Source organism: Gobio gobio (assembly GCF_949357685.1).
Source record: "Gobio gobio genome assembly, chromosome: 7".
NCBI classification, from domain to species: domain Eukaryota; kingdom Metazoa; phylum Chordata; class Actinopteri; order Cypriniformes; family Gobionidae; genus Gobio; species Gobio gobio.
This window is the reverse complement of record NC_137103.1, coordinates 20,091,229-20,104,367: the sequence shown is the minus strand read 5'-3', so window position 1 is coordinate 20,104,367 and position 13,139 is coordinate 20,091,229. Positions and strand designations below refer to the sequence as shown.

Here is a 13,139-nt window from a genome sequence, read left to right as displayed (position 1 = left end):
AGTGTCCTCTCTCAAATAAACACAGAACGGATGTGAAGATAAACGACATTATACATTATACACATAATAACGCTAAACAAGCGGTTTTACACATATTTTACCATTAATTTTATTATACACAACACAATACAAAAATAGGCTGACAAGAAGCAGCTGTTTAGTGATTAGTTTAGTGCAATATTACAGCAGAACTTTTAATAACTAAACAATTAAGTTTTCCTGATAATTCATTACATGTAATGTTCAAGACGAAAGAAATCAAACGATTGGCTTTCTCTTGTGTACATTCACAGTCCGGTTCAACCCATCAAAATAGTTCATTAAAAATATATTTGAAAAAAGTAATTTACAAAACACAAATCACTCTCATGCTGACATATAGCTACTGTATCAACATACAGTTCATATTTTTGTGAGGTTTTGGTAGCTTCCAATAACGGGTTGTGTCGACATATAATTTACTGTACTCATAGAAAAAGTACGTTTTTCTTTTAATTTTCCCACTTATATTTTTAGAATGGCTGGACAGCACAAATCACTTTTTTTTTTGTCCAATACATAAAATTATGTATTATGTAAAGTTTTAATATTTTAACAATTCAGCAATTGGCAAATAAAATGTGTACATTGTCCTGTGATGTACAACTACCCCTTAGTTTCAAAAAGAAAGGGATAGTTCACCCAAAAATAAAAATTAGCCCATGATTTACTCAACCTCAAGCCATCCTAGGTGAATATGACATTCTTCTTTCAGGCGAATACAATCTGAGTTATATTAACAAATGTCCTGGCTCTTCCAAGCTTTATAATGGCAGTGAATGGCTGTTTCTGTTTTGAAGTCCATTAAAGTGAAGTAAAGTATGAAGTGAAGTGTGGCCAAGTATGGTGACCCATACTTGGAATTTGTGCTCTGCATTTAACCCATCCAAGTGCACGCACAACGTGAACACACACCCAGAGCAGTGGAGAGCCATATTGCTGCGGCGAACGGGGAGCAGTTGGGGGGTGCCTTGCTCAAGGGTCTCAGCTCAGTCGTGGTATTGAGGGTGGAGGAGAGCGCTGGTTATTCACTCCCCCCACCGACAATTCCTGCCGGACCTGAGACTCGAACCCGCAACCTTCAGGTTACAAGTCTGACTCTCTAACCATTGGGCTACGACTCGTAAAAGTGCATCTATCCATCATATAACTGCTCCACACGGCTCTGGGGGGTTAATAAAGGCCTTCTGAAGCAAAGCGTTTGTGTTAGAAAAATATCCATATTTAAAACTTTACAAACTATAATCTCTAACTTCCGCTAACTGTTGTTTGCCTGTTCACAAGAGACTGGCGTTCATATGACGCAGGCGTAGCGTAAGTTCCGGAGACGAACACGAAAGCGATGATGATAGAGCAAAACAAAACTTGCTTCTCGCGAGAACTAGCATATACTAGCATTCTCACTGGAGCGTCCTACGTCATATGCTGGAACGCCAGTATGAATGCACTTACGACAGTTATAGCGGAAGTTAGAGATTGCAGTTTGTAAAGTTTTAAATATGGACATTTTTCTTACACGCATCGATTCGCTTCAGAATTAACACCCCAGAGCTGTGTGGAGCACTTTTATAATGGATGGATGCAGAACAGAAACAGCCATTCACTGCCATTATAAAGCTTGGAAGAGCAAGGACATTTTTTAATATAACTCAGATTTTATTAGTCTGAAAGAAGAATGTCATTTACACCTAGAATGGCTTGAGGGTGAGTTAATCATGGGCTAATTTTCTCTTATTAAAATATGTTTAGTCTAAAAGCTTGATTTTGAAAAAGAAAAAAAAAATCATGTCTATTTGTGTATATACCAAGTGAAAGTGTTCATAGTGGTGTCATATTCATAAATGGTAATCTCATACAAATTAATTTATTACATTAGTACGTTTATAGGCTACTGGCTTTTAGATGCATTTCTTAAATGACACATGTAGATGTGATGTTTCTGCACATTCAATCAGAGCTCGTGAATGCAGGATTATTTGATCCACACAAAGCCAATTTGTGTCCCAAAGTTGAGTCCATCTCTTACATGGGAGAAGAAGAATTCGGGATGGCAGGAGGTGCACAGTGTGGAATCAGACTGCTGTGGGATCCTGATGTCCTCGATGTTTTCAGGTTTAATCCCACCTCTCTCCAGCAGAATTCTAAAAGACCAAGGTACGATTGGTTGGTTGACATGTAGCATTTAAAAAAAAAAAGCAAGATAAAGTAGCGTTCTTAGAATAGGCTTAAAGTTTTAATTGTTTTTATTTTCAAGTCCATAAAAGTGCATCTATCCATCATATAACCACTCCACACGGCTCCGGGGGTTAATAAAGGCCTTCTGAAGCGAAGTGACGCGCTTGTGTAAGAAAAATATACATATTTAAAACTTTATAGACTAAAATAACTAACTTCCGGTGGTCAGCGGTACGCAAGCCGACTAACCCTTGCCGTGATGTATAGGAGAATCGCAAGCTTTGACGCCTCTCGCGGATAGTACTGGACAACAAACTCAAACCCCTCTTCTCATATCGAAACCCTCCACCATTTCTCTTTAAAAATTCTCATTTTAGACTTCTAATTCATGACCGGTGTTTTGTTTTGCTCTATCCTCTGTGCTTCTGTGTTCGTCAATACGCATACGTCAAGGGTTACTCTTTCGCCGTAAATCGATGCGTACAGCAATCTGCCGGAAGTTAGTTATTTTAGTCTATAAAGTTTTAAATATGTATTTTTGTCTTACACAAATGCTCCACTTTGCTTTAGAAGGCCATTATTAACCACCCGGAGCCGTGTGGAGCAGTTATATGATGGATAGATGCATTTGTATGGACTTTAAAAACTATAAAGCCATTCACAGCCATTATAAAGCTTGGAAGAGCCATGCTTTTAAATAAGAAGAATGTTATATATACCTAGGATGACTTAAGGGTGAGTAAATCATGGGCTAATTTTCATTTTTGGGTGAACTAACCCTTTAAGATCTGATCTGTAAATGCCTCACATTACCAGATAATCTGGGCCAAACATCGGAATAGACCGATACCCTGCCTGGACACGATTTTTTCTCCAAATGTCGGAAGGGGTAAATTGGGCATAAATCGCTATAGTGTAGTCTGAGCCCGGCTTTACAGATCAAATCTTAAATCTTCCGATCTGCTTGCGACACATTGGGGCCGCCATGACATTTTTAAACATGTTTGATATTTAGGATTTTCAATTGTGATGATTCTGACTATGATTACATCAGTACTTGGGAAACAAGTCTACAAGGAGACTTTTGAAATGGCGACCACGAAAACAACAATCGGCTGTACAGGTCTGTTGGACAACGGAGATGGAGGAACGGCTGGTGGAAATGTGGCAACAACACGGCTGTTTTTTCTTGCTACTAAGAATAAGTATTGATAAGTTGCCAGGAGACAGTATCCATTTTGTTTGCAAAGATCACGTTTTAAGAATATCCTGTAGTGTGTGATGCGCCACGATTGTCATATCTTATAGTGTGTGCAAGTTTGAGATTTGAAAGAAGAAAATTCTCCTTATGTGCGTGATGCAACCAAATTTCACAATCTGAAAAACTCCTGTCGTCTGAGCCCGGCTTTGGTTTGCATACATGTGCGTTCACTTTCCCTTGGGAAATGATAAGTCTTTGTTTCTGCTTATATTCTAACAGAGATATATCACCTTCATTACTGTGAGTCACTTCAGGGAATTATTTGACCTACGTGAGTGACAGATGACTGAGGGATCAATAAAACTCATCTCTGGAGTACAGTGGAAGTCAATCCAGGATTGACCTTTGAACTTCACCTGGTTGCGAGTCGGATGTCGACATAAGGTGTAGATGAGTCCATGTTTCTTACACAGTCGGGGTGTATGGCGTGAAACTCTCTGGCCGAATCTTGCTCCAGAGTAAAGCAGCATGGCCCAACAGAAGGCCCGATCACACACACAATGTCTGCAGGCCTGCTGCCAAACTCTGACACCATGGCTTTCACTGTTGCCATGGCAATTCCCATGAGGGTCCCCTTCCAGCCTGGGACACACACAAGAAATACCAGATAAACAATTGTTACATTATGCTATACCGTAAATCCTCTAATATTGGCCTGTATTCCATTAGCGGCCGGGTCTCCAACATTGGCCGGTCTCGCTGTCACCGAAGGTAAATTAAGGCCGGTCTCTAATAGCGGCCGGGGCTATTATTAGAACCAACGTTTTTCTGGGCAGGCCTCAACATTATGCTTGCTTGTGATAGTAACATGCAAGTACCACAGGGTACTGGTCATGTCAATCACCCAGACATCCCAAGCCTCCCGCATATTTATAGCGGCTCCCTGATGCCCGCAAATTAGTAAAATTCTCCCGCAATCTAGAGCGAGCGAGCAAGAGCGCGCATGCGAGACACAAACTGTGCACGCGCGCACGGCAGAGAGGGAGAGAGAGCGAGAAACCTTACGTGTGTGTGCTAGTGTGCACCTAATGAAGCGCATGTAAGACGGAGAGCGTCCTGATTGGCTTGTTTCGGTAAGTCAACCAATCAATTGTCAGTGTGGGCGGGCTTTTATCTCTTCTCCCGAACCGAATTAATCAGTTCAGTGTATCTAGAAACTGGAGCGCATGGCAGAGGGAGAGTGCCCCAAAAAACGAAAGTATAAAGTATAAACATAATGACAATCTTGCACGCTCTACAGTTTGTAACTAACATGTTATGGTTGAGTTAAACAAGTTTCAGATATATTCACATATTTTTCAGGTCGGCTAGTTGCCAAGGCTACATGAAAACAACAAACTCCTTAGACCTGTTTAAAGTTGCAATGAAATATAAATAAAAGCAGTTTACATAAATAGTATAAGCAGCTTATGTAAATAGTAAAAGTGATCTACATAATTTTAGAAGAGATACCTCCCTGAAATGACTTTTTTCAGGTTGGGATGTCTGATCACCTCACTCTTGACTCGCACGTGAGACTTCAGTCACTGGGTCCGGTAGGCTAACGTTTACGGCGCGAGGATGAGAACAGACGCGCAGCGGTCAGCGGAACATGAGGAGGATGAAGAGGAGCTGTACAATAATTAACTTGTTGTAGAGGCTGGCGCGAGTGATGAGGAGTTTACAGGGAGAGATGAAAAGGAGGAGGAAACTGAGGAGGACGAGGATTAAACAGAATTGGAGGATTTTTTTTTTATAACTTCAAACCAAACGAGACAGGAATGGTTAAACTTTGGAGCGGTAAGGTGTCTGTTGCCTTTTGTTATGAATCAATAACCTAATTATCACCGTGTATGGTTAAGTGTTTACAATGCACTACCGGTAGCCTATGTTTGCTACATTTTTGTTACCATATTTCTACACTGGAATTTAGCCTGAATTACCGGTATTTGTTGTTAATGTTCTGTATGCATACCATAATGTTATGGTAACTGTACGTTTTCAATAAATGAACCTAGTATTTTATAGGTTGAAATAGACGCAAAATCTCATTTTTAGTCATTCTACTGGTAGTTTGATTTGCTCAAATAGAAATTGAGGCCTGCCTCTAATTCTGGCCTCCTTCCAATAAAGGCCTGGACCGCGATGCGCTTGAGTAAAATAAAGGCCCGGGCCTATATTAGAGGATTTACGGTAGCTGGTATAGATATTATGTATAAACAGAAAATGATCATCATACTGCATGAACAAGGATTATGCAAGCACAACAGCACTGAGAATAACTCCATTGCATGTATCCTTCACAGAATACTGAATTTCAGATAACACACATTGATTTATGTCTGTCAGTTTTGATGACAAGGTCCATGTGCAGCGTACACGGCTTCCTGCTCCCAAAGCAAGGGATATCAATTTGTTCACTTCACTTGACAAAATGCACTCATTTGGAAAAGTCTGCAACGGCATCACACAGACGAAACTTGAGTCACGCTTATTATAGTTTGAGGTATAATGACATAATATACTTCTGTAAAAAATGTACTTCCATTTAATGTACGTGTGTACTGTATATATTACATACTGCTCTGGCACAGCTGAGGATCCAAATGCAGCTTTATTAGGGCAATCCAGAATCATAATCCATTAAACAGGTCAAAACACAGGGCATATAATCCAAAAAGACAACAGGACAGAAAATCACAGGCAAACAGGGAAATCCAGGAAACCAGGCAGAAATACAAAACTAAAACATGGGTAACCAGAGGGCGAGTGCTGTGAAATGCATGACACTTATAAGACTTCACCAAGAATAAGTGAAAATACAGGGCTTATATAGGCAGTTTAAAAAGATAATGAGAAACAGCTGAACATAATCACGACATTATGAGTCCAGGCAATGGGTTATAGGAAATGCTACCATGATCTGGTAGCAATGGACTAGGGTGGAGTGCCCTCTGGTGGATATCATAAGCACTCCAGCATCCAGCTGATGGATGTGACAATATAACGCATGATGAATGTCTGCTCTGATGTCTAATATGATGATAATGCAATTTGGTTAGATAATTATTTCATTATAATCATATAAGTTAATTATAATCATTAAAATTGCTATGTAACTGTTGCGTCTCATGCCCTAACCCATCATACAATCAAACAACAGTGTATAAAACTATGGAAGCTTGTTTCCGCCATGGAATAAAAAAGGTAGTTGTGACTTTTTATCTCACAATTCTGACAGTCTAACAGTTATAAAGGCCCACATGTGTGATATAAACAAGCAATTATGAGAAAAAATTGTCATGACTTTCTGACTTTTTGTGAGATTTAATGTTGCAATTCTGAAATAAAGTCGTAATTCTGAGAAATAAAGTCAGAATTGTGAGATATTAACTTGAGAATAGTGAGAAAAAAGTTTGCGAGATAAAGTATTTTTATCCTGTAGTGGAAACAATCCAAAACACACCTGGGACTAAATATAATACAGTTAAAAATATACAGTGAATTTATGATTATTATGATCTTTATCAAACTTTTGTTGTAAATGTTTTTGTAGCTATGCTTAAATGCTTGAAATATAAATTGTCTACATATGAATTAATTATTTTTATTTAAAAAAAAATGTAATCATGTCATAAAATAATAGTACGAAAAAAATATTTTAAATGAAATGGTTTATTAAAAATAAAAAGGTTTTATAGATTATTAAAAAAAAACATATAAAAGAAATCTAAAAGTTTGCATGTGTTTTATATCTTTTGCGTATGTTTTATGGCCATTGTATGATATAGCAGAATATGAAGCTCATATTGAGGAGGAAAGAACCCGGCACTTTGGGAGATGTTATTTATATCGATGTAAGATATAATCTACCTTTTTAAATCATATTTAAATCAATTATATTTTTATTACAGTATAACAGATTGTCACTCTATCAGTTGTCACTCTATACTTTATATTTTTAAGATCAATTCAGCTCATTTTCACTGCGTTTATTTTATTCAAACTACTTTAGTACTTGAGTGATGTGCAATAACCGGTGGGTAAATTTCCTTCTCCACTTCCTGTCAAGTGATGTTCTCTTATTCCCTTATATGGCGTTCACAGTGCCATACAAACTAGGACATATGGTCGAATGGAACACACCTTTTGACTTCAGCAATAAATAAACCCGTCTCTGGCGTGATGCCTCCGATATTTTGAATATTCCTATTTAATAATTATTTAATCGACACATCATCCTCAACAAACCCGTCTCCGGCGTGTTGCCTCCGATCTTTCAAATATTCAGATCTATTATGACCTCTGACCTGTAAAGTTGCCAGAATAATAATCATACGCTGTTTTTTAATTGACCAGAGGAGAACTGGCACCCCGACTGAGTCTGGTTTCTCCCAAGGTTTATTTTTCTCCATTAGGTCACCTGATGGGGTTTTGGTCGCCTTTGGCTTGGCTTGCTCAGTTGGGGACAATACATTTTTCAACTAAATATCCAAATAAATCTAATTAGTAAACTAAATTAACCATATAAACTAAATTACTGATCTTATTACTGATCTAATGCCCACATTGTCACTGTATGATAATTGAAATGAGCTGATGACATCACCGTTTTCTCCGGAACGGCTGTACGGCTGAATCAAATTCTGTTGCATTATTTTCCTGTTTAACACTGTGAAGCTGCTTTGAAACAATCAGCACTGTAAAAAGCGCTATATAAATAAAGTTGACTTGACTTCCCTTCCATTTCAGATTATTTGAACACATACTTCCCAGTTCCCACAGAACTCACAAGTAAATCACTGTAAGGTTATGCAGATCTAACCGTAATTTATCAATTACATTATTATTGAGTGTATTTGGTCGAGTTAAACCTGTCAAGAAAATGTCTTGGTCATGTTTCACTCTAAAATCAAAAGAACGAAAGTAGAAATGATATGTATTACGCATTTTTTGCATTGTGATGTGACTAACCTGCATGTGCCACTCCAATGACCTTTTCCACGGGGTCAGTGAAGAGCAGCTGCATGCAATCGGCCCCTGGTGCTGCTATGACGACTCCCACCTGATTGGTCACCATTCCGTCGTAACTGTCGGGGGCAGGTTTGCCCATCACCCACACATCACTCGCATGATTGCACTGAAGTCAATAACAAAGACACATGATGCAATCAATGTAGAAGCATGTTTAGTGTGAAAGATCAATGAGTGAGCCAGAACGTCTTTGGCAGAATGCAACAGGAAATTTTAGAGATGCAGTGGAGTGTTTAAAGTTATGAAATGCTGCTTGCTCTTAGACCGACTTCCTCATATTTTCTTTGTGGTAAAGTACCTTTATGAGGTTGAACTGACGAGGGTGAAATCCAGCCTGCAGGCCGAGCCGGCGGAGGTTCTCGGCCACCACCGCTCTGGAGTCTTTGCGCCGAGGGTTAGAGAAGAGGTTCAGTGAGCTCAGGGTGCTGATGTAGGAGATTCCTCCAGTACGAGTGGTGAAGCCATGACCAAAGCAGTCTTTGAATGAGACAGAAATAGATATATTAGCTGCTTCACGAGTTCACACTTACATATCATTTATAGAGAGTAAATTTAAATGCGTATTTGGTGTGCTGTCCGGGGGGGAGGGCTTTGAGCTCGGAATTTGGCCCGAACCCAGAGTACCCCCGTGTATGTAAGTGGTTAGAACTAAAAGTGTGGAGAAGGGGTGGTGGAGGAATGCTATAACTGTCAACAAACGGAGGTAGGACTGCTGCGCATATAAACTCACCTAAAGGATTATTAGGAACACCTGTTCAATTTCTCATTAATGCAATTATCTAATCAACCAATCACATGGCAGTTGCTTCAAAGCATTTAGGGGTGTGTTCCTGGTCAAGACAATCTCCTGAACTCCAAACTGAATGTCAGAATGGGAAAGAAAGGTGATTTAAGCAATTTTGAGCGTGGCATGGTTGTTGGTGCCAGACGGGCCGGTCTGAGTATTTCACAATCTGCTCAGTTACTGGGATTCTCACGCACAACCATTTCTAGGGTTTACAAAGAATGGTGTGAAAAGGGAAAAACATCCAGTATGCGGCAGTCCTGTGGGCGAAAATGCCTTGTTGATGCTAGAGGTCAGAGGAGAATGGGCCGACTGATTCAAGCTGATAGAAGAGCAACTTTGACTGAAATAACCACTCGTTACAACCGAGGTATGCAGCAAAGCATTTGTGAAGCCACAACACGCACAACCTTGAGGCGGATGGGCTACGACAGCAGAAGACCCCACCGGGTACCACTCATCTCCACTACAAATAGGAAAAAGAGGCTACACTTTGCACAAGCTCACCAAAATTGGACAGTTGAAGACTGGAAAAATGTTGCCTGGTCTGATGAGTCTCGATTTCTGTTGAGACATTCAGATGGTAGAGTCAGAATTTGGCGTAAACAGAATTAGAACATGGATCTATCATGCCTTGTTACCACTGTGCAGGCTGGTGGTGGTGGTGTAATGGTGTGGGGGATGTTTTCTTGGCCCACTTTAGGCCCCATAGTGCCAATTGGGCATCGTTTAAATGCCACGGCCAACCTGAGCATTGTTTCTGACCATGTCCATCCCTTTATGACCATCATGTACCCTTCCTCTGATGGCTACTTCCAGCAGGATAATGCACCATGTCACAAAGCTCGAATCATTTCAAATTGGTTTCTTGAACATGACAATGAGTTCACTGTACTAAAATGGCCCCCACAGTCACCAGATCTCAACCCAATAGAGCATCTTTGGGATGTGGTGGAACGGGAGCTTCGTGCCCTGGATGTGCATCCCACAAATCTCCATCAACTGCAAGATGCTATCCTATCAATATGAGCCAACATTTCTAAAGAACAGCACCTTGTTGAATCAATGCCACATATAATTAAGGCAGTTCTGAAGGCAAAAGGGGGTCAAACACAGTATTAGTATGGTGATCCTAATAATCCTTTAGGTGAGTGTATACACCTCTATTGTAGATTAGCTGAGTGCTCTCCACTAGTGTCAATTATCTGAACGTGCTCCTTCTGAACCTTGTTAATAAAACATAATTTCTTTACCTGCGCTTCTTTACATAACCAAGACGTTTCCTTTCAGTCGGTCACATTCGACGTTAAGTCGATGTCACTGACATATTGTGATCCCAATACGTCAGTGATGTCAACGTAACGTTGAACATGACCGTCTGAAAGGGAACCTGTTGTACACAATTTACTACATGTCTTCTGCCCTTTAAATAGTTTATACTTTACCAGGAAGAAAAAAAGGCTTTTTTAGTGTAATTGTAAAATGTCCCCCTTCAGGTTGTGTTACACGTTTCTTTTTGCTGTGAAATCTTATAAAACTTTTATAATGTATGAATATTTCAGAATGAACACTTACTGCACTGAAGCAATTTAGGTTTACCTGATTATATATATATATAAATTAAATTTAAATGTGAGTGATAAAATATGATACAACAGGCTTTTGGGGAGTGTTTATTTGTTCATCTCTCAATCACCATTGATCTGCATTGCATTATATGCTTTGGCCCGCAAAATGAAAACTACCCTGATTTGATCATGAAGCTAGCATTTGGGCCTCTGAACAAAAGTGACGTGTTCTTTCCTCCTCAATGTGAGCTCCATATTCTGCTACATCATACAAGAGCCATAAAACATACACAAGACATAAAACACACTTTGTTCCTATAAACATTTTTTTTTCTTAATATTATTTCATATGGCGGGCTTTACAGCTTTAATAATAATAATAATAATTTATAGATATGATTATAATTTAGATAAAATTAAAAGAATTTAAGTTTTGTAAATAAAAAAAATAAAATCATATTTAGACATTTTGTATTTGAGCACTAAACTAATTTCAAGCATAAGCATTTACAACAAAAGTTTTAAAGATCACAAGAAGCATAAATTCACTGAAGAATTTTAACTGTATTGTATTTATCATACCAAATTAAATTATGCCAGCCCTCAAATTCATATAGTTTTAGTTTTGTAGACAATGAACATACGTTTAAAAATGTTACTATATTACTAGTTAAATAAAAAGCATGCAAAATAAATAATATAATGAATAGTACATACACTCAAAAAATTAAGCGCTCAAAAGATTTACGCAGTACATCTTTTTAATAGTACATTTCCATAAAATTTAATTGAATAATCCTTACATATTACATTTTATTCATATGATGAATTAAGAATTTTAAATCTTAATTTAATAACACATTCTGTATAAAATCTTAAATGTAAATGTTTTTTATTTTTTTATTTATGAATACGAATCACTTAAACTAAACGGTCCATTGCCTTGTTCCATTAGGATTATGGCTATACAAAATGTTTTAAACTCTAGTTTTCTTAGTTCATAATATGTAAGGATTATTCAATTCAATTTGATGGAATTTTACTATGTACTTTTTGAGAGCATTTATGTATATAACCACCAACCTGAAATTTTAGAAGATCTCAGAACTGTAATATCTCCTTTGACCACTGGGAGGTGCTGTAGAAACGTGCCGAGCTCGTGTTTAGCGTCAGCTGCCTCTGCTTCTGCCTCCTGAGTGCTGATGTCTGTGCAGACACCCAGGGGAGACGAGTCACAGGACAGACTGTCAAATATGATACTGTACTCAAAATGATATGCAGAAGTGAAGAGGAGCTCTTGGTAGACCTGAAACAATCCTCTCCCGTGGCTCGAGGTCATGATCTTCACATTACTAATGTCCTCTTTGTCTATAGCCTGTTTGAATGAGTATAATGAGGCTGAAAGAGAGCTTTCGCACAGGACCTTTGGGGATTTGCTGAAACCGATAAACATCTCCAGAACAGCGCTTCTAGGAAATATGTCGGTCCCCACGGAGCTCTCTGGATCCGCTATGAAGAAGACCGGTTCCTGTGAGCCATTCCCGGCCAGTGCACAGAACTTGCTGATGCGTCTTTTCACACAGATGTCGTGTTGTGAACAGCGGACATGTGTGAGATCCACAAGAGAAACTGCAGCCATTACTGCTCGTTAACGGATCATCGGACGCAGACACGCTTGCTTCGCTCTCTCTGGGATAGGAGTTATGTGGACGTGCAAACATACCATACACCTGATTATATCTGGGTTATGAACGAGGAACTTTTATTTACCACGAAAATAAAATTTCCTCTGTCCCAGCACTTCCTGAAAAGAGTGTAGCGCCGCCCTCAGTGGAAACTCCTCACCAGACCAGCATGTGTTGACATTGATTTATTTCTCATGGTATAGCATGTGACATTTCTCAGATACAGAATTTCCAGCCCGCTGCTACAGTTTGATGCGTTTTCATTTTACCCGTTTGCTGTTTTTCCAGACGTAGCATACAGATTGTCAGATTTCCTCATAAGCTTCCCCATTAAAGAGCTTTGTTCTGAGACGGAACTGACAGTCAATATGTACTCTGTTAATTATTATTTATATATAAATACACACACATTCATGTATATATTTAAGAAATATTTGCATGTATATACTGTATATACATTTATATAATCTATAATATATATAAATATAAATGTTTTATATATAAAAATTATATTTTTTTCTTAAATATATACATGCTTGTGTGTATTTATATATAAATAATAATTAACAGAGTACACACACATATATTTTATTTTGGATGCGATTAATCGCGAT

The 13,139-nt window shown here is 38.6% G+C and overlaps 1 protein-coding gene across 1 annotated transcript; it reads right to left on the bottom strand.

The window, feature by feature from the left end:
- Nucleotides 1-1,888: 1,888 nt before the first annotated feature.
- lacc1 (laccase (multicopper oxidoreductase) domain containing 1) lies at nucleotides 1,889-12,578 on the bottom strand. Its single transcript, XM_079822597.1, has 5 exons — nucleotides 11,924-12,578; nucleotides 8,787-8,965; nucleotides 8,429-8,594; nucleotides 3,832-4,057; nucleotides 1,889-2,180 (listed from the first exon to the last, which is right to left on the bottom strand). The coding sequence occupies exons 1-5, from the start codon at nucleotides 12,477-12,479 to the stop codon at nucleotides 2,012-2,014; spliced, it is 1,296 nt and encodes a 431-aa protein (XP_079678723.1). The 5' UTR covers nucleotides 12,480-12,578; the 3' UTR covers nucleotides 1,889-2,011.
- Between the last annotated feature and the right edge of the window lie 561 nt (nucleotides 12,579-13,139).